Raw genomic sequence first — 22,187 nt, forward strand, 5'->3', positions numbered from 1 at the left:
CGACTTAGCTGCTGCTGCCCGGGTAACGGTCTTAGAGTTCCCGTTACGTGTCGTAGATTTTGGGCCTCCTGAATAACTCTGCTCGGACAAGCCGAGTTCAGCGAAATATCGCCGGGCTTTTGAAAGGCGACGCAGAAGAGGTCCTCCATGCAATCCAAATCTGGGTGATGTTGGGGACGACCACTGTTTTGGCAAACCAAGTCCTGGGGCCAACGCTTGGCGATGTGGTTCAGCCCGTAACAGTTGAAGCACACTATATGTGCTTGGGACGGTAGTCGTACACCCTTATGACCATCAATGTTGAAGGTGATGAGTGGCATATCGGTTTTCCCGAGTCTTTTGGCGTCAAGGATGGTAGCGGTCTCACATCGGAGGTGGCCCATAATGTAGTCCAACGTCTGACCTGGAATAAACTTGATAACCCCCTTACTTCCCTTAGGTCGTCAATCAGGCATCTGTTCTATCTGTACCGCATAATTTCGTTCCGTGCTTTGCGTTTTGCCTGTGAGCGTCGTTAGCTTGGAAGGTTTATCAGCGTGTTGCTCGTCTCGTACTGTCAACTTACGCAGTTTGCAACGGGATCGTAACTGTAGAGAGCTTGATCTGCTATCAGTTCCGCGCCGTAAGTTCTAGGGCCTTCTTAATTGCCTGCTCCGGTATGTTATGTACATGCCTCTTATTCAGTGGCCTAATCGAGAGGATATAATGGGGCCGACTTACCCGTACGGTTCTGAGCTGCGAGAGGTCTATCTTCCTTTGTAGTTTTCGTCTGGTGTTTTCGTCCAACGTCTGGTGTAGGGCGTCCAGCCGTCTTCGTCGTTAACTGCTGTTTTTTCGTCACTCAACGTTCGGTCTGTGTCTATTCGGTTGCTCTCGGGTAGAGACGCGTCTTGTGGGGCCGTCCCGGCGTGGGAAGGCGTAGACTGCGCGTAAGGCAGAGTCCTGGTTCGGTTGCAAGGGGCGTAGGTATCGCTTGTCAGGAGGCGCAGTGCCTCCAGTGTTTCATCTTCTAACGTGGCCGAGTTCGTTGGGTCACAGCCCCTTGGGTACGGGGGTTGAAGGGGTGTCAAGAGACTAGGAGCAGGGCCCCGCTGAAGACATACTAGCTGGAACTCTGGCAGACTGGGACGCTGTCGTGCTACAACAGAAAAAAATGGAGTAGAAGAGGAAAACGTAGAGGGAGCAGGCCGGAGGAGAAGGGAGCAAAAGGGAGGAAGAAGAGGTGTTCTTGTTCGGCGGTAACCCGACCAGGTGGAAGCACACCCGGCAACGTCCCGAGGGTGCTACTGTCGGGTGAAACATCAGCTTGGCGGTGTGCAACCAAAGCGGCAACATCCGGCATGAACGAGGCATTCGGCAGTGATCCGAAGTAGCCGCTGGTGGGAAAGAGTATCGACTTCGGCGGTGTCCCGGAGCAGAACATCCCAGACCAGCCTCAAGGAACACCCAAGGAACATCACGGGAAACGACTTCGGCGGTGTCTCGGAGCAGAGCATCCTAGACCATCAACAAGGAACCACACGCACCAACAACCAAGCGCTGCTGAAAACAAGACAGCACCAAGACCTTCAGCCACACAAGGACGGACTGAAAGTGAGACAATTTCTGACCTGTAGATTTGTGTATAGCTAGAACGTTTCTTATTTTTTTTGTTAATTTTTTTTAATATATATATACCTTGATCAAACCTCACGGTGTAACTGAATTCCTCATTCGGCGGTTTGACCTGAACCTATAACATCACAATTTGGCGAGCCTGCCAGGATACAAACCGCAGAGTGAGGAAAACCAGTTGTACCGGTGAACGGTTCCCAACAAGTTTGAAATGGATTTTGAAAAGATAATGGCTTTGGGAAGCTCCCTCGGACTAACAAAAGAGGAAGCGTTGCATCTTCTGGAGGAGGAAAGAAAGCGTGAGAGAGAGGAGAGAGTGCACGCTAGAGAAGATTCCAAACTCGAACATGAGAGGGAACAGCAGAAGGCTGAGAGGGAGAGAGAGGACGCCAGACTGAAAGCGGCACATGAGATCGCTATGATAGAGCTTAAGATCAAGCTCGCGGAAACAGAACGCGCCAGTGGAGCGACAACAGACGGAGGGAGCGAAGGTCAGTCAAGAGGACGAGCGTGCTTGAAGAAATTGATGCCGCCCTTTGACGAGAAACGCGATGACTTAGATGCCTACCTGCATAGATTTGAGAGGATTGCGGTAGGACAAGGATGGGCGAAGGAGGAATGGGCGACGTCCCTTAGTCTTTGCCTGGTGGGTGAAGCTTTAACCGCATTCGGGAGGATGACAGCAGCTGACTCCCTAGACTATGAGAAGGTTAAGATCACCTTGCTCCAACGATTCAGACTAACTGCAGACGGTTTTAGAGAAAAGTTCAGACGAAGCAAGCCGGAGGAGGCAGAAACTGGACGACAATTTTGTACCAGATTGAGTAATTATTTTGATAGGTGGCTCGAAATGGCGCAGACAGAGAAGACGTTCGAGGCAGTGAGGGACAGGGTGATTGCCGAACAGTTCCTTAGTTGCTGTCACCCTAAGCTGGCCATTTTTCTAAAAGAACGTAACGTGAACGCAGCGCAAGAAATGGCAGAGCTAGCTGACCAGTACCTGGAAGCCCAGGGAAAATGTAATCTGGGTGCTATGAAAGATGGGGGTTGTACAACAGTGAGACCAGACGGCGAGAACAGTAAGGGTACTGGACAAACGGGAGGAGCCCGAAGACCATCGCCTAGATGCTTTCTGTGCAGTAAGGTTGGGCATAAGGCAACTGACTGCAGAAGCGGATATAGACAAAATCAGGCAGGAGTACGATGCTGGGAGTGCGGCAAAATGGGACACAAAGCTGGGCAGTGCGCCAATCACTCACAGAACAAAGCAGCGTGTGTCCTGGATAAAAGACAGAAGGCATTAAAGAGGGACAACAAAGAACAGCAGGGAGCGATGACAAATCCAAGATTTGAACATGTTACTGACGCTGACTTAGTACACAATATCGACATAATGATGCCGGTGGTTGAAGGGAGGTTACATGATATTAAGATATCAGTGCTGAGGGATAGTGGAACCAACACAGTACTAGTAAGAAAAAGGCTGGTACGAAGTGAGGAGTTCACAGGGACGTCCACTGGGGTTATCCTGGTTGACGGCACCATGAGGGATATGCCTGAAGCGATAATCAACATAGATACACCTTATTACACGGGGGAAGTACGTGCCAAATGCGTAGAAGAACCGCTGTATGACCTCATACTAGGTAACATCCCAGGGGCTAGAAAAGTGGACTGCCCGGATTCAGGGTGGGGCACAAGTACGAAGAAAATGCGTCACCAGGGAGATGAAGTGTTTGGCGAAACGCCGTCTAATTCATTGAACAGCGTTACATCACATGCTGAGAACGACCGACTACTGCAAGAAATCGGGGAAAAGGAGGCGTTCAATGCAGAGCAGATTCATAACGAGGTGTCATTTGCAGCAGGAGCAAAACGAACGGACAAAAGAGAAGAAAAACAATTGCCCCAGCTCAAGGCGCCGGTTATAGAGCTGCTAGAAGTCACAGCTCTTCAATTAACGGGGCAGCAAAAGTCGGATGAGAGTCTGCAGAGGTGTTTTAGAAGTCTGAATAAACGAGTGCGGAAATGGAGATGTGACGTAACAACGGAATACGTCGTGAAGGATGATTTGTTGTTCCGTCGAGTCGAATTCAGCGACGGGGACGTGAGACACCAACTCATTGTACCAACGGTATTTAGAAAGACTGTAATGGAATTGGCTCACGATGGAATAATGTCGGGCCATCAGGGGGTAAAGAGCACGGTCGCTAGGGTAGCGGAAGAATTCTTTTGGCCTGGTATGCAAGGCGACGTGAAACGTTACATACGGTCTTGTGATGTGTGCCAACGCACTATACCAAAAGGCACCGTGAAAAAAGCCCCAATGATGAGTATGCCCATAATTGAAGAACCCTTCCATCGGGTAGCGATAGATATCATTGGACCAATAACCCCGAAGTCCAGCAAGGGAAACCGATATATCTTGACAATGGTTGATGTAGCCACGAGGTACCCGGACGCTGTGGCATTGAAAACCATTGATACCCCGCAGGTGGCAGAAGCCCTAGTCGAGATGTTCTCCCGGTACGGAGTACCTAAGGAGATTCTGAGTGATCGAGGTACGAACTTCACTTCCAATCTTATGAAAGAGATAGGACGGCTATTATCCTTTCGGCAGTTGTTAACTACGCCATATCACCCAATGTGTAATGGGCTCGTAGAGAGATTTAATGGTACCATCAAGCAAATGATGAAGAGAATGAGCCAAGAACGACCCACGGACTGGGATAGGTATATCCCAGCACTCCTCTTTGCCTATAGAGGAGTACCACAAGCGTCGCTAGGATTCGCACCATTTGAGATGTTGTACGGGCGAAATGTGAGAGGTCCTTTGACCATCCTTAAGGAGCTGTGGTCCAATAAAAGCTTAAACCAGGAGTTAAAAACATCATACGGATACGTGATCGAACTCAAGGACAAACTGAAGAAAACATGTGAAGTGGCGCATGAGATCATGGCAGAGGCGCAAACAAAACAGAAAAGGTTCTACGACCGGAAGAGCCAGGCTCGAAGGTTCGAGCCAGGCGACAGAGTGCTCATACTGCTACCCAGTGACCACAACAAACTAACCATGCAGTGGAAGGGACCGTACGAGGTTGCGAGGCGAAAAGGCGATTTAAACTACGAACTGCTGGTTGGCGACAAAAGAAAAACGTTTCACATAAACATGTTACAAAAATATGTAGGTCGCGAAACTAAGAATGAAAGTTGTGGGGTGATGGTGGTCCAGGATGAGGTTGAAGACTTAGGGGAGATCACGACGCCCAGTCTAAAAAGGCAACAGGGTGCGCAGGATGTGGTCATCAATCCTAAATTAAGTCAAAAGCAAAAGAAAGATCTTGCTGACGCGATCGGGGAGTTTGAAGATATATTCTCTGACGTACCGGGCAGAACAAATGCATTACAATGCAAACTTCGATTGATGACAGAAGAGCCGGTGTTTGTAAGGCAGTATCCGTTGCCATTTGCCATCCAGGATGAGGTGGAAGAAGAAGTGGAAGAGATGCTAAGATTAGGCATCATCGAACGATCCACGTCCGCCTACAACGCACCCATAATAATGGTAAAAAAGCCTGATGGCTCTAATAGGCTTTGTGTTGACTTTCGGCGATTGAACACAGTCTTAGTAGCTGACGCTGAACCTATACCAAGGTCGGACGTAGTGTTTGCAAGAGTCGGGCAAAAAAAATATTTTTCTAAATTGGATCTAGCAAAGGGGTATTGGCAGATACCGATGGAAGAATCAGCCAAAGAAAAGACTGCCTTCTCTACAAGAACGGGCCTTTACCAATTCCGGTTTATGCCTTTCGGACTGAAGACGGCTGCTGCAGTGTTTACCAAGTTGATGAGGTCCGTCCTGGAGGGGGTGCCCGATGTACATCATTACATTGACGACATTTTGGTGGCCACTGACTCGTGGGAAGACCACTGCCAAACATTACGGCAAATTTTTGAATGTCTCAAGAGAAATCATCTCACGGTTATGCCAAACAAATGTGAGGTTGGGTTTGACGCGATAACATTTTTAGGTCACAAGCTTGGTATGGGCCAAATCGCAACGAAGAGGGAAATAATAGAAAAGATTCAACAAGCATCGGCGCCAAAGACAAAAAAACAGGTGCGAGCCTTTCTAGGTCTTACAGGGTATTATAGAGAGTTTATACCCCGTTATGCAGAGATAGCAGCCCCACTTACTAACCTCACAAGGAAGGGACAAAGTAACACAGTAGAATGGTGCTCTGAACATGACACAAGCTTCAAAGAGCTTAAAAGAAGGCTGGCAGAACCACCCATTTTGTTAGCGCCCGATGTGTCTAAGCAATTTGTCCTGCGTACGGATGCATCAGACGAAGCTTTGGGAGCAGTGCTGTTGCAAGAGCACGAGGGCATGCTGCACCCAGTGTTATATGGCAGTAGAAAACTTAGCGCGAGCGAAAAGAACTTTGCGGCTATAGAACGTGAATGCCTCGCACTCGTGTGGGCAATTGGTAAATATGCTATTTACCTGTACGGAAAGGAATTCGTGGTTGAGACGGACCATCAACCGCTAGAATATTTGAATAAGACGAAACTCAACAACGCGAGGGTAATGAGGTGGAGTTTATCTCTGCAAGAGTTTACATTTAGGATTAAGTATATAAAAGGCAAAGACAATATCGGGGCGGACTACTTGAGCAGAGTTTGATCGACAAAAAGGGGTAGGGTGGAAATTTGTTTTGTAGATATGGTAATATTTATACGCATGATGGAAGTATACCGTGATACAGTAACAGATAGAAGTGCTTTAGCGGCGGCAGTGAGGTGCAGCTGATGTGCTGGTGTACCTGAAATTGTGAACTGGGTGCGGGCCAGATATAAAACGTTCAGGGTGTGAAAGTGATGCGCAAACTGGTGAATCAACACAGGGACGTAAACAAAAAAAGGGGGATGATGCATCAACGTGGTGTAGAAATTTAGTACGACTAAATTCTGGAGGAGGGGGTAAATGTCGTGCTACAACAGAAAAAAATGGAGTAGAAGAGGAAAACGTAGAGGGAGCAGGCCGGAGGAGAAGGGAGCAAAAGGGAGGAAGAAGAGGTGTTCTTGTTCGGCGGTAACCCGACCAGGTGGAAGCACACCCGGCAACGTCCCGAGGGTGCTACTGTCGGGTGAAACATCAGCTTGGCGGTGTGCAACCAAAGCGGCAACATCCGGCATGAACGAGGCATTCGGCAGTGATCCGAAGTAGCCGCTGGTGGGAAAGAGTATCGACTTCGGCGGTGTCCCGGAGCAGAACATCCCAGACCAGCCTCAAGGAACACCCAAGGAACATCACGGGAAACGACTTCGGCGGTGTCTCGGAGCAGAGCATCCTAGACCATCAACAAGGAACCACACGCACCAACAACCAAGCGCTGCTGAAAACAAGACAGCACCAAGACCTTCAGCCACACAAGGACGGACTGAAAGTGAGACAATTTCTGACCTGTAGATTTGTGTATAGCTAGAACGTTTCTTATTTTTTTTGTTAATTTTTTTTAATATATATATACCTTGATCAAACCTCACGGTGTAACTGAATTCCTCATTCGGCGGTTTGACCTGAACCTATAACATCACAGACGCCGTACCCCTCGCTAGTGTGGTTCAGGCCTAGCGAAGGGTGGCGACTTTTTGCACCGTGAGAGCCAAACTTCCCTCCAAAATTGATTACGTGAAGTTTTCACGCTTACAGTCGAAGTTCGCCGGGGCTTCGAGGCCCTTGTCGTAAACTTAGGGTCCATTTTGCGATATTTCAAAATAAGAAATATAGGGAGCCCAGTAAGCGGCGTCCACTTACTCGGACTTCGTCATGGAGAAGAAAAACAACCCCATTTTGTGACGTGCCGGGATCGTAAGAAACGCAGCTCTCACCACTAAATACGGCTCATGCAGCAATAAGTGCTGCTGCAATTGTTTCTAGATGGCTCCTCCAGCATTCTGATACAGCAAGTGTTTCGCCAACGCTTCCAGTGGCGGAGCGTGGACACCGCCATGTTGAACACAGGGCAGCGGTATCCCGGTAAGGCGAACATAGTAGCGCGTCTCAGGCGAATGACGCCGATACGAATGGCGCATGCGCAGTCGGGTTCAGGGTAACAGTAGTACGGTAGCAGTTTGCTAAAAGTCTCTAATAGGAACTTTTAGCGAACCGTTACCGTATTCCGCGTACCGCGCTACCGGAGCCTTTGAAGCATGATTTTAAGCGCGCGCCCGGGTTCTTCCGCATTATCGGATCAAAGGATCCAATAGTGCGGTACGCGGAACGCGATAACGGTTTGCTAAAAGTCCTGAATGATAAAGTTACTGTATTCGTTAAAATCTTTGGTGAATGCAGGAGCTGGTGGACCTGCATTTTCGGCAGTCCCAGCGCCACACGCGAGACACAAGAACTAGAGGGGACACAGGGCGAGCGCTAGAAGCTGATATATAAAAATCTGCCAAGTAATTGACTGGCGTCAGCAGTCATCTTGAGCCCCCTTCTGTTCTTCTGTCTCGAATGCCTCACAGTTTCTGCTATACTGTTCACTAAAAACAAAATTCACAACGCGTATTAAAAAAGAAATGGGGGAGCATGATGCAGCGGTCATGCTACACCGATCCGAGTGGAAGCAGCTTGCTCCCGCTGCGAGTGGCGAGCTTCCGCGCGTGGCTCGTGCCGAGCAAACGAAAATGGCTGTGATGGTATTTCCAGCGCATCACCGGCGCAGCGTCGAAGCTTGGGTTGTGCTGTGCAAGGGTCAAACATATCGGAGTAGGACTCACACTCTCGCAGCGCCCTATTTTCTAACCCGCAGGTTTTTCAGTTTAAAAAGGCCTCCCACAGGCACAGCTAGGCTCAGGATCTGTCGACGACCACGTCATTCGCTGTCCACGTTTCATTCGAACCCGCTAGTATATAAGAACTGAACGGCCTTGTGTTAATCTACAGTAGAGTCACAGCGAAAGCTGCGACACGTCACGGCGAAGTCCGGTAGTTCGATTTAAAATGGAACAATTTTTTATAAAAAGAAAGTATGGTGGTTACATGAATGCCGTCTCTATCTGTGTGTTCTGAGGCTCAGAGGACGTTAGGAGAAGAAATAAATCGTCGCGCTAATTCACTAATTAACTAAAATTCTATAATAGCTCGAGCCTCTAAAAAAATCAGCATCAATATTGCATTTTAAGATAATTCGTCAAATTAATATTAAAAGTTAATTCATAAATTTTAAATAATTAATCTTACGTGGCTTTTATGAAGGCGCTGCATTAGGAGATATGGACTATTCACTGTGAGAATGTAAAGAAATGTTAAGTAGGAGTAATATTTGGACAATCTCTACGTGTTTATGAGACAAAAGTCGCAGTCACCCGCCAAGTCGACTGAAAAAATAAGTCTGCCATGTAGAGCGATCGGGTGAACGTGGTTTGCGTAAGGAAGGACGCGTGATTTGTTTGTCCGTTGTGTTGCTGTTATTTGTGTGCTCTGTTTCTATGTGTAAGTAAGTTCATTGTACCGTGCAGTACCGGTTCTCTCTGAATTTAGCGCTTGAGTGGCACGGTAAATACCAGCGACACGGGTCGCTGGTATTTACCGTGCCAGCGACTATGTTTGCCAGCGATTATGTTTGGAAACCATGCCAGCGATTATGTTTGTAAAAAACATTTTTTTACAAACATCTAGAACAGAAAGTTGCGTTAAAAAAACTTATTCTAAAAAGAATGAACAGTTTTTTTTCACAAACTTCTATAAGAGACCCGCTTTTTTTACAGAAACGGTTATTTCTAAGAACATGGTTGCTTTTTACGAGGCTTGAAAACACAAATTCAATCATTTTACAAAAAAAAACAACCGAAACGCTTTTTTTTTTATTATAATCACATTACGGAAACGGAGAAACAGACGAAAACACATAACTTGTAGAAAGAGAGCTGCCAAGATTTTTCTGTTTTTTACACAGTTACTTTTTACAGTGTGTTAAATTCATAGGTCTTATGAATGACCAGCGGAATGTTATTTACCTTTTGGTGAACTTGATAGTGTCAATATGAGGATAGTTTAGGGTATATTAGAAGGCTGTTTAGAGGTGCCATTTTGTCATTAACTCTACAACGCGTTACGCATCTGCGAGGCTTCACATGAAAGGTGATATGCAGGGTTCCGTGTTTTCAGGTAAATCCAAACAAAACTCCGAAAGACACCCGCCGGTAAAAGTGTGCCCAATTCGGATTTATCCAATCAACTTTGAATTTTTATGTGCCAATGAAATATATTGTTTCAAATAAATGTATACCGTGCGCCCGTCTTTCACATCTACCTCCGTGAGTCACCCAGGAAAAAGTCAACTGGTTACATCAGGAAATAATCGATTCCAGACTTAACCTTTTACATTTTACTATCTGTTGCTAGAATCCGGGTCTAGAATTTTTTTAAACAATATACGCACCTCCCTCCCTCGGAAAAAGAAAAATATGGTATTTTAGAATTTAGTTTGATCAGCGCCCACAACCACCAGTTATCTTTAAAATCTTGGACCATTGTCAATAGGGGTCTTGCCGCTTATCTTGCCAAGGTTCATTCAGGATCACGGGTCATCGTACTTTTGCATCACGACAAAAGTTGGAGTTTTTATTTCCAGTTTGGGCCATACCATTTGCGCTTTAGAGAAACGATAGGTTATCTTTTGTAACAGTGAAACCAATGGACTATAGAGATTGCAAAAAAAAGCGGGAGAGGGGCAGCTGAAACTTGTCTATTGCATTCTTATCACTCCTCCTCACGCGGAAGCGAGATAGGTTGACGGAATAGGGTGGGAGGACGACGAGTTTCCCAGCAACTACCTTCAGGAGTTTTTTTTCTTCTGTTTTTACTTGAAGGTACTGAATTTTATCGAAGCAGCAGTTGTGTGCAACATTTGTCGTGTGACAAATTAGTATTGCCAATGGCAATGGCACAAACGGCCAATCCAGCTAAAAAAATAGAACACAAGCGCGTTTTATATTTTATCTGAAATGCGTGCACACCGCGTTATTATATTTGTTTATTTATTTTTAATAAAAAACACTACGAAATTGGGCTCCGAATTTTGAAGAATGGGGAATCAAACAAAAATAAACTAAAAATTTTCGGCAAAAATATAAACTTCGAATAACACCCCCCGAATTCGACGAAAAAACAAACTCCGAGAACACAGAATCTTAGTCATATGGTTAAAATATAGTCACTCCGCTGAACCACAGCGTGTGTTCCAATTGTATAAAGTACCTTCAACATGTTTTATTTACTTTATTTTTTCGCAACTACCCACATAGGAGGCAAAATTGGAAAACCAAATTGAACCGTTCAGCTTTTACATTAGATTTTCTAACACAGAAACGCAATGTTAATTTGGTCAAGAGAGTGGACATGACACACCTGAAAGGGGATATTTCTCGGGTGTTAAAAGTACGCTTGGGAATGCTGTAACTAGTCCTAGATAGTAAAATATGAGAGTTAAAACTAGAATCGATTATTTCTCGATGTAACCAGTTGCCTTTTTCCTGACAGACTCACGAAGGGAGATGTGAGAACGGGCGTACAGCAGGCACTTCTTTTAAACAATATAAAGAAATATTGTGTACTTCCGATTGACATGATTATTGTGTTCTGTGCTTCAGAAGACGGAGGTTTATTTTAGCTTTTACTACAGTAATACTAGCAGCCTCATAATTATTAAGAATGAAGATATCCTTGTATTCTACAAATTCCTATATTTTCCTATAACCCAAGGCAGTTCTACAAAAACATTCCGTATTTGACCTGAGGAAAGATGGGCGTATATACAACGGGTGTACGTCTTTGTGAACCGTTGACTTTTTCAACATACAAGTACGGTACATTATGGTGGTATGAAAGGGACTTAATTTAGGGGAGTGTTTTGTATTACATCTTTTTATATTTTTTTAAATACACCATTGGTTCTGTAAAAACCTGTGCATGTGCTTACCAGGTACTTCATGTCGAATTTTTAACAGCTTTCTTATAAAGAGCACTTAAGAAAAGTTCGACAAATGCCAGAATTCCAGCGGCTTCAGATGTGGCAATAAATTCAATGGAGCATCAAGAAAAATTTAAGCAGGAAGTAAGTTTAAATTGGTTTTATTTCAGAACCCTAATATTTATTTGAAGATTCATGCCTTCTGCATGTGGAACAAAGGCCGTTGACTGTGGTGGCACAGTGCTTATCTTCTACGTTGACAAACGCCCTTGCGGCATACCTGTGTGGGAATCAACGAATTGAAATAAAAGCAGGCACGTTGTAGACTTTATTAGGAGGGTATATGAACAGTAAACACCCATCTATCCTCTAAACCAACATTTCCATTCAGGCAACCTCTTCACAGCTGGCAACATTTTTTATATACTTTTGTATGATTTGCATAACATAATGGATTATCCCATGCTAATTGCTTACCAAACTCTCACTAGCTTAATGAAAACTGGAAATATAAACTTATTTTTAAATTTGAGCAGAATAAAAGAGAAATAATGGTTGGAGCGTAGGTTCATTCCAGAGTAGCAGAATCCGGAAGTTCGGTTAAAAGCGCACTGTACACGCAACTTCTTAACAAATATTGTCCCAAAATTATTCAGACAATAAATAAGTTCCTTGTTTTGAGTTTTCCCTAACTGCGTGCTATTTATAAAAGCTCGTTATATAAAGTGAAACTACTTAAGGCGAATTAACATTTTTACCCATGACGTAGGGAAGAGAACGAGAATTGCAATGCGCCAGCGGAAACACATATTTCCAGCGCTGCTTTGACAACGCGCATGGCGCTGTCCATCTTACTATTGCAAGGATTGGGTCCCCGCACATACATGATAGATATTATTTCTATATTTAAATATCACACATAACATCACTACGGATGAAATTACAGTGAATTATTCATATACCTTAGCACCGCGACCGCTTTGATCACACGGAGCTCCTTCTTCCATAAAATGTTCGAACTGAACAGACCGGTTCCTAAAATCTTTGGGAGATGCGCATCGAAACCTGCAGTTCTGTAGTCTTTCAACCTGTAAGGTGATACATATAACACGTAAGTCACATCGAAATCCTAGGGTTACTAAACAGAAATATTCTTAATTAATTAAGAAAAATGCAATCATTGGTGCAAATTGGATGCAATGTTCATACTTACGCTGGAAATATATGCCACATTCTCGTAATCGTCGTGCATAATCTTGCAGATATGTTTCATGTCGTACTTATCAGGAAGTACTCCGCGTGTAATATTCGTCTTCGGCGATTTGTAGTTCAACTTGGTGAGGCAATCTTGATTCCTTTAATATTTTGTTAGGAACACAAAACAAGGAGCTGATGAAATAGTGGTTCTATTAAAATTAATTTCCCTGGCTGCGTGTACTCAATAGCAGTGCTAATATCCTAAGCATTTCGAGACTTGAAATATATTTATAATAACAGCTTCCAGTAAAAAATAAGCTACAATAGTGTGCATTTATATTGCAGAGCGGCAAATGTTCTTCATAACGCAAACTTAGAGAGGAGCACAAATTTCATCTCACACCACCCACGAAAAACCCGTGTTCGAAAGTCATTAGCATAAAACATCTGAGAATACAGCACAAATTATTCCATATTCTGTCGGAACACAAAAGTTATAGTAAACGTTCCGCTTTCAGCGCGTGCATTTTGTCTTCGATATTCATTAGCCTCTCAAGAACAAGCGTAGCAAAAGCATGACTTGGAGGCAACAAGCCTTTTCTGGTGGCATTGCTTCTCCAGTTGATTTTATGTCACAACCGTTGCAACAGATCGCGGTTGGTTTTCTCGAGGCAGAACGAGGGCTTCATTCGACATGTGGGTTCCTCACAAAAATGAGCGAGCCAATGATTACATATACTTCACAGGGCCTTCACAGTCAGCGATGCTTATGTAGTGGACATGAGTTCCATGCCATAAATAATAAGCTAATAGAATTTTAGGCGGGCTGAATTTTGTTCTCTCCAATCGTTATGCCAGAATGTGACCCTTTGTGTGAGTGTCCCACAGCCGAGGTCAAGGGAGATAAGAGAAGGTTTACCCAAGTGTCATTGTCCTCTTGTCATGTGTTGTTTCTTTTTTTTGTAGAGACGGCGTTGGAGATGGGGTATATATAGCGTGTTCGAAATAAACTTTGCAGCTGAGTTTGAGACGTTGCCTCCTCTTTTACAGTCTCAGGTTTACAATCGTGTTCAACTTACACCAGCTCGCCTGCACTCTTACTATTTTATCGTTATATAAAGTTACAGGAGGTGCTTTCTAAGTAGTGTGCTTTGGACCAAAATTTTCACTTGTCTCATTTTTTAGGGCCCTGGAAGCCAGAAAAGGGCAAGGTGTGACTAATGGCGAATTCCCCCCGTTGTTTTGGAGCGCGCAGGGATCGACTTTTCTGGAGTCATCCTATTTCACTGGGCGATCAGGATCGAGACGGACGAGTTCCACAGGTCGTTTTGGATTAGCTCTCGCTCCAGATCTCGATCTGGATCCGAAAAAAGTCGCTCCGACGATTTCGGCGGATTAAACCGGAAACCAGCCGGGCCAGCCCTCGGCGCACACACGTGACTTTTTTTCTCGCGGGGCATTTCGCCTGATCTCGCCTCAGAAGAATTCGTAATGGCCGCTCGTGAGGTGCCGCTTGTCTTACTACTGCTGCTACTTGACGACAGTTCGTCGTCAAGTTGCTCGAGCAGCTTCCGGCATTCCGGCAATCTTTGCTAGAAGCTCCTGAGCTATTCCTGCCGCTCGTGCGTCGAACACGTGTTAGCGCCGCGATTGCGAAAACGTCTTCGAAACGACCGCGGCGACCGCGGAAAGGGGATTCCCGGGCAGGTGAATTGCGGGAAGGCATCCGCCGATCCCGGAGCAGTTTAGAAAGTTAATTAAGAGATACTAGTTAATTAGCTACTTTGCCGCGACGATTATCCTCCTGGCACAGCACTCGTCTAGCTCTCATCTTCTTTTTTTTTTTATTATGTTCGAATTAAAATCAAACACGCTCAATATATTGTTAGGGAGAACTCAATGAAACGGAGGCTCAAGGGCGAAGCAGCGCGCGCTCTCAGCCTGTGCTTCGTCACTCGAGCACCAGCGATTTCAGTTATCAACCCTCATTAAATCGTCGCTTTCAATACCCTTGCACAATACTGACTCCTTTCCAGTTTTCTTATGTGATTCTGTATACTACAGGGAGTGATGTCTTTATAGTGGAGAAAGTATACTATATTGGGACATGTTCTTGGAAGAGTTAATTTCTTTCCCCAGATGTAGATTGGCATCGGAATTAAAGACGGCTAAATATAGTTTGCCTCTTCAGAGGAACTAGATCGAGTGGCCTACCTGCAATCACAATAACACAAAAATATAGTTCAAATTGTAAATCTGTCTCACATACCTCACGAATGTTTCAAATTGTCTTGAGCTGCACGAAGAATAATAATAATGATTGTACTGAACATTTGGATCAGCGGCATCCGGAGTGCCCATAATGTAGCCGCTTTTTGGAGAACAACTTTTTGCCCCAGTGTTGCCAGGAATCCAAGCATAAGGATCCTTTCCATCGTCCACAATACCAAGTCTGCAATATACCGCATATCACTGCATAAACTCTACAGCATTCTCACTGCATGAAATGAAATGGGCTTTATTTCGTACTAAGAAAACTTTTTACGTACAGGTGGGAAACTTCTCGGACAAATGCGTACACCCCGTAGTACGTGTAAGGTTCGTCTTCGAAAAAGCCAGCTTTATAGATTGTGCAAGCTCCCCCAATCATTGAGAAACCTTAATAGAAAGATTGAGTTTATTGTAGCGAGAGGCGTGTCATATTTCCGATCACACGTAATCAAATAGTGGTGTAACAGATTATCATTAATTGCAATGATTTAGTTATTTATGTAACCAATGCTGAAGAGCGCAATCCAAGTAAAGCATCGGCTTCCGCCCTATATATCGTTGCCGAACATGTTTTTAAGTAATTGAGTTCGTTTTATTATCGAGTTTGGTGTGAAACGCTTTTTTAAAATAAAATATAGAGGGTTTTACTGTGCAAAACATATGTATGGCATCTTAAGATATATAAATATGTAAAAGGCACTTCGATATTAGAAAGGTACTCACCCGTGACACTTTCATCATAACTCTTGTCATCTCCTTCAGCAATGTCAAGTCTGAAATATTTTGATAGGTGCATGGATTTTTGTAAAAGTTATGTAACCCAAATAATCAAAAGGTTGGGTGTATTCTTACCTGGTCATCAACATGAAAAGGTCAGATTCCTTGTATTCTCTTGACTTGCCATATGAATTGCGAAATTGTTCCAGGGTTTCGTCGGCCAAGAGTTTATCTTTCCTCCCCTTCATTCTCATCAAAAACGTATCCTTTTTCTGTCGTAAACGTTCGTATATATCATACGTCACCGTTTTATTATTTTGAACATATATCTATGTAGATTAAGGTAACAGTTCGGATTTAAAATTTACCTTTCTGATATCCAGTCCGACGATCTTTACAGTGACTGAGTTGGAACCGATTGAGTTAAGATACATGTTAGCCTGAAAGAGAGTACTCAGATATTCAAGAAGTTTCATTTAGCAGTTAGGAATCAACCAATCAATGCGCACAAAATACGTGCGCAACAATGAGAACACCGTAACAAGGAAAACTCCAGCTAGATGTATTAGGTTTCTGGACAGACTCAAGTATACACAATTTCTGCGAATATGTTTTCAAATCGCCTGGTTTGCGGAGAGCACATTATTACTTCGGTTGTTAGTTGCACGTTTAATAGTAAAATAAAGCACTTTAAAGTATTAAGTCCGTAACCTGAACTTCATTATGCGACAGGATAATTACAAGTCTGATGAGCAAAGATGTATAATATCAATGTCAATTAAAGAACGAGCCCTTATGGTCGAAGTCAGTATAACAAAAATAAGTTGGATCATTAAATATTTAAAAAACAGCGCTCGGCCCAAAAAAAAAATGTAATTTATAGAATATTCGTGGTAGGAACACTGTGGCTATCATCAATCTTCATGTGTGATCCGTATTTGTTTTGCTTTAATTAACGAAGAGGACTCTTGTATTTCATTTCAATAAAAAAAAAAGAATATTGCGTAATATAAAGGCGCCTTTTTTGTGCTTTTCTTCAATACTGTTTATTTTGTATCTAAAACTATTCAATTCCCGTTTTACTCACCGAGTTTATAAATCTTGATATGTAGTCCAAAATGCTTTCTTTCTTGTATTTAAATACCTTGGAAAAGTACTTATCCAACACTAAATATACCTCTGCTACATACGTTCCATCACTCCGTTCCACTGGAAATGACAAATATAAATTTAGGCATGGACAAAACTGAGATAAAAATTGAATGCAGATCGGTTGTATTAAAGTAATTACCTGGATAAGATGTGTTACGATCTACATCAACGTCGAAAATGTCTCTATGGTATCTATTTGCGGTCTCGGACTCTGTAAGAAAAGTAAATAAACTTATCAGTTTCTTTTAAGGATCCTGGCATTGTACTGGGGATAAAAGACCGTGCAAGTGTTTTACTTTTAATATATTTATATTACATGTTGTTTTCTTCGGAGCGCATACATTTGGTGCATGATTGCATAGACTGCTTATCAATGCCGTAACTTTGAATTAGCTAGGATGTTATGCTTTCGTATAGTTTGCTTAGTGCTGGGTCTTGTGGAACATAACATTAATAACGAGAACTATCACGCAAAGCGATAGGCGTAGACGACGGGGGGGGGGGGGGGGGGGCATCGGGGCTCGTGCCTCCCCTGGTGACAATGGGGGGGGGGGGGGGGGGGGGGGGGGGGGGGAGGGCAGAGCCTCCCTCACCCGGGCCATGAACCTTACCGAGACGCTGTTTCGGTAAGGATCATGGCCCGGGTGGGGGAGGCTGTAACGAGCATGTAACGAGCTGGTAGTACTGGAATGTAAACAAGATAACGCACACAGCGATGGACACCTGGCAATATACTTATGCTGTAAAATGTACCCCTAAAATAAAGTACTGATAGTTGCCGGCGTAAAAATAAATTCCGCAGTAAAGCGCCCCCCCCCCCCCCCCCCCCCCCCCCCCCCCCCCCGGGAGAATTTTTCAGCCTGCCCCCTCCGGGAAAATGGAAAGTCTACGCCGCCGCACAGCATCGATCTAAAAATATTTGATTAATGTTACATAAGGATCAAAAGAAAATTAGTTCTACGAATGCATAATAACTGGTAGCGTCTTTCTAATAAGCAGAGCCCTGTGCAGATTATAGCTTGATCATCCGCATTCGATAGGCATCGGCATTTTTCTTACTGCATCCGAAAGATTCGGAAGCGCATCCCACCTGCAATCTCATCATTCAGGTTATTTCATAAAATCAAGAGTGAATGAAAAAAAATAACTTCTGAATGGTATTTTATAAGCCGTAATTATGGCGCTTAAGACGAGGACAAAAGGGAGACTAGACAACAACACGCCATCATGACGTCAAATTCTCAGTACTAACTAGCCCAACAATCTGCATTGATTCGTTTTATGAGCCGTTTGCTTATCTTTGCAGACATACCTCTTTGAGTCAGTACAAGGTGAAAGTAATTTGATCGTATTCTATCTCATCGGGTTCATATTCTAAGCGATCTAGAGTAAATAAATGGCGGAGTCAGAATATCGCCTTCCTTTTCATTCGACTGCCAACTACTCATGGGCGGACAAAGGGTCATATGAGCTCTGCGACATAATTTTCGTTCTGCGTTCGCAAAATATATCTTACACCTAAGTGTCACAAGCAGGAGAAGTGCTGAACATTTTAACATTGTGTGTGTTCCACTTAGATATGTGTAATTTCGTTCTTTTTTTGTAAAGCAAGCGCTGCTTTAAAGCAGCCGTGTTTAAGCAGACAACAGAACGGCCGACAACGTAGCACGCGCGCGCTTTCAAAGGATTTGGGGGACGCACGACGGCGCATTCACGCGAACTAGGCCTCATGTCGTGCCCCTCGTTAAAGTTCACTTTACCGTCGTGTCCCTTGCAAGAACGACGTTCGCTCCTCCCGCAATACTTAAAGTAAAACGTTTGGGGCCGTCGCGATACCTTGCTCCGCAGTCGGAGCATGTACAGTAAAGGTCCGTTCACACTCTCGCAACCGAGTAGGACCGAAAGAGGCCAGACCGGTTTTTAAGCCTCTTGCGACGTCTTAGAACCAGATGCGCTGCTGCGGAGCTGGTCCTAAGACGTCGTAAGAGGCTTAGAAACCGGTCTGGTCTCTCTCGGTCGTACTCGGTTGCAAGAGTGTGAACGGGCCTTTACTCTAAAGCGGTCAGCCTTTCAGAGACTCTTAGCGGCGCTGTAGAAATGATCCCAGTTGTGATATCGTCCTCAGAGTTTGCAACGCACTGACGGAAAAAGAAACGCGAAAAATAAAGATCTTTTTTTGGCCGTAAGTTGACGCATATTTTCTCAAATGAAAATAAAGCCCAATAACATTTCGTACTTTTATTTAAGTCCAACATCAAAAAGAGGGAAAGGAAAGACGGTGAATCACCGCAGCGAAGTGCTCGTATATACGTGGTAATACGCGGGAAAATACCACTGGGAAAAAAGCATAGTATTTAATAATGGCAACACCTTCTATCTGGTTTGTTTTCAAAATGAACCTACATCCGCGTGCCACAAACACCATGCTTAGCAGCAACTTGACAACTGTCGAGACAAAAAAAAAAAGAAAAAGAAAACGCGCGCACGCGCAATGTTTTATATGTCAAAGAGGCTTCTACTTTCTTGTGGCTTGTATGTTTTCTGTTTTCACTTGCCGAAGAACGCTCTCCGCTCTCTCCCTGTCAAACAGGAACACGCTTTCACTTTTTGGTTTTTAGGGACATCATTTTTGCCGAGATGGAACGCTTTAAAGCAATTTTTGTTAAGGTTCGTGTCTTCCTCGGCGTAAAAAACAAATTTCTCCCCGATGGTCGCCTTTTTCTAAGAGTTTAATTTGCCTTCGATTATGGACTGCATATTATAACTCATTTATTCACCGGATTTATTTTTGCCGCCTCGGCAAAAACGCAGCCCCGGACTGCGGATATCCGCTTCTGATAAGAATTCGCTGCCCCTGCCGGCATCCGATCCACCATTCGCCAAATCTGATTCCGTTCACACCGCATTCAACAGTTTACTGCGGACATCCCCAAATAATCCTCGGGTATTCCGCGGATATGCAGAGATCCGAAATCAGCATTCACCAAGCACTTCTGACTACAAAAGTGTCTGTGTACAAGGCATCTTACTACAGGGACCAGCAGGAAGATCCTCGTAGGCGTCTAGCTCCAATGCGAACTCAGGATAACTTCTGCTGAGAAACGATGCATAAAGGTACACTAACCCCAAACCTCCATAGCTTGGGCAGATTAATTAATTGATTTTTTGACTTGCCACCCAAAATAATTGTTAAATATAAAACCTAAAAAATATATTTTAGAGTTTATGTTCAAGAATGTTAATTTAGAGATATTCTCTATGTGATACATACATCTCTATAGTAGAAACCACTTGATTGTCCTAAATTATTACCGAAATGTAAGCCACTAAGGAGTATACTTGCCTTTTCCATCAGGCATACGAGAGACGCCTGGCTGTACTTTGTAAAGCATATGAGCAACCTGACCATCCAATGAACGTTCGACTCCAATCGCTGGTTTAATGCGTAAATGTCTTCCAATTAGCCCTTCCTGTAACAACATACTAGGCATAGTACTCGGCCATTTGGGCTGATGGAAACAAGAGACCTGTATCAAAAACTTAACTACTTACCACCTGAATGCCGTTGTCTGTATTTACAGTTAACGAAGCCTTGTGGTGACGATCGTGGTATAAGTTTCTTTCATATTCTTCCCCTTGAAACTGGAGATCAGAATTCAATGAAGATCTCGTTAGACTAGCTGTTACTATTTATATTATTAAACTGAATTAAAAGGTAACATATGATTGTGCATTACGTAATATTTAACGGGGGAACCCTCCTCCAGTGTGTCAACTGTGAATTCTTCAGCGAAGACAGAGCTTGGTGCCAGCTGCAAAGTGATGTGATCGTTCACAACTAGAGTTCTTTGTCCGTTAGCAGCTCTGTTTTCCAACAACCGGGGAAAAACGATAGTATGCTCGGATGCCACTGCCAGAAATAGAGAAAAGTATGATTAGCCGAGCGGCTTTCAACTGCGATCGATCTGTATTTGCATATATTTTACAAATACGTTTTGTTCATTTAAAAAGTTGAATAGGATGCTGACACATTATTCAACGTCACTAAATAAGAAATTTATTTAATCTTTATTTCAAAATAACATAAAGAGAGGCAACTATAAGGAGTGATTAGGGTTGTTATGTTATGCCGAAAGATGCTAGATGGCAGTATTCTTCGAATAAACAAATAAATATAAGTTACAAAACAATCACCGGAAATTAAACAAACCGTAATATACTCAGAACCCAAATAACATTTGAAAGCTCACACTAATAAGTATCGAAAAAAGAAATGGCCCTTCGTGCACAAAGGGTGCTTTCTTCACCATGCAATAATGTAAAACTCTTAAAGGCCAACTTTCTGGAGGTTGAAAACACAACCCAAATTGGATGGAATAAGCAAAATGTATGATGTGATTTTATAGTAGTCAAACTAATGAACGGAAAAAGATTGAATCCTGGGTGCATAATAAATTTATCATAGACCATAAAATTTCCAGTTCACAGCCTAGCAGAAAGAGGTGAATTCTACACACAATCTATTCAAGTCAAAACTGTAATTTCGTAAGGTTTTTATAACGTGAGGTTAAGTTCAATACATATTTTAAAATATGAAGTAACATACGAGATGCAGCGAGCCGCAGGAGGACAAAAAGCAGTTGCCATGCCCACATCAAAGTCCGCCTCATTTTCTCCATGGAAACCGTTTTTTGGCTCGAAGGTGCTTGTTTGAGGAATATGAGGCAACTTAAGATGTTCCGTTTCTTGACTTGCGTCACACGTTCAGGGTTCGCGACACTCACGAAGAAAAAAGTAGATGTTGCTCATGACGGCATGCGCTGCTTTGTTCTAACAGGTGTTTTGAATGATATGGTAAGTTAACATTAAGTGCTAGACATTTCACTGACATTTGAATAAAAGGGCGCGTTTTACGTCGTTTATTCTAACATCAGAAAAGGAGAAAGCTTTCATCACTTGAAAGAATTAAAATAATCGCAAAATAGCCCAGTTACTACCGTAGACCCTGATTGTTTAGGAAACGTAAGATGTGGCTTTTTTATGGCCAAAAGCTTTTGGATTCCTGATTTGTTGTTCGATGTTCCTATTGGCTTATTCCGCAGCCTCAATGACTGTGACGCGACTATAACATGTTCGAAACTCGCCACGCTCTGCATTTCTCGAACTCTTTGGTGACTATACCAACTAAGTCACAAATAAGAATACAAAATAAATATATGGATAACTATATCAAACGAAAATATGCTTAGACCTCAG

General features: G+C 43.5%; 2 protein-coding genes across 2 annotated transcripts; one reads left to right on the forward strand and one right to left on the reverse strand.

Moving 5' to 3' along the window:
* The first annotated feature begins 2,464 nt into the window (after window positions 1-2,464).
* LOC121837883 lies at window positions 2,465-11,821 on the forward strand. The gene is made up of 2 exons (XM_042293741.1): window positions 2,465-5,179; window positions 11,765-11,821. Exons 1-2 carry the CDS (start codon window positions 2,465-2,467, stop codon window positions 11,819-11,821), a joined length of 2,772 nt encoding a protein of 923 aa, XP_042149675.1.
* Window positions 11,740-21,691, reverse strand: LOC121837706. The gene is made up of 14 exons (XM_042293492.1): window positions 21,538-21,691; window positions 20,669-20,841; window positions 20,484-20,573; window positions 20,275-20,401; window positions 17,071-17,142; window positions 16,867-16,988; window positions 16,148-16,219; window positions 15,915-16,051; window positions 15,786-15,835; window positions 15,341-15,449; window positions 15,061-15,243; window positions 12,808-12,949; window positions 12,557-12,682; window positions 11,740-11,874 (listed from the first exon to the last, which is right to left on the reverse strand). The coding sequence occupies exons 1-14, from the start codon at window positions 21,608-21,610 to the stop codon at window positions 11,839-11,841; spliced, it is 1,512 nt and encodes a 503-aa protein (XP_042149426.1). The 5' UTR covers window positions 21,611-21,691; the 3' UTR covers window positions 11,740-11,838.
* Between the last annotated feature and the right edge of the window lie 496 nt (window positions 21,692-22,187).

This window comes from Ixodes scapularis, unplaced genomic scaffold, assembly GCF_016920785.2.
Source record: "Ixodes scapularis isolate PalLabHiFi unplaced genomic scaffold, ASM1692078v2 PGA_scaffold4__175_contigs__length_147842914, whole genome shotgun sequence".
Classification (NCBI taxonomy): domain Eukaryota; kingdom Metazoa; phylum Arthropoda; class Arachnida; order Ixodida; family Ixodidae; genus Ixodes; species Ixodes scapularis.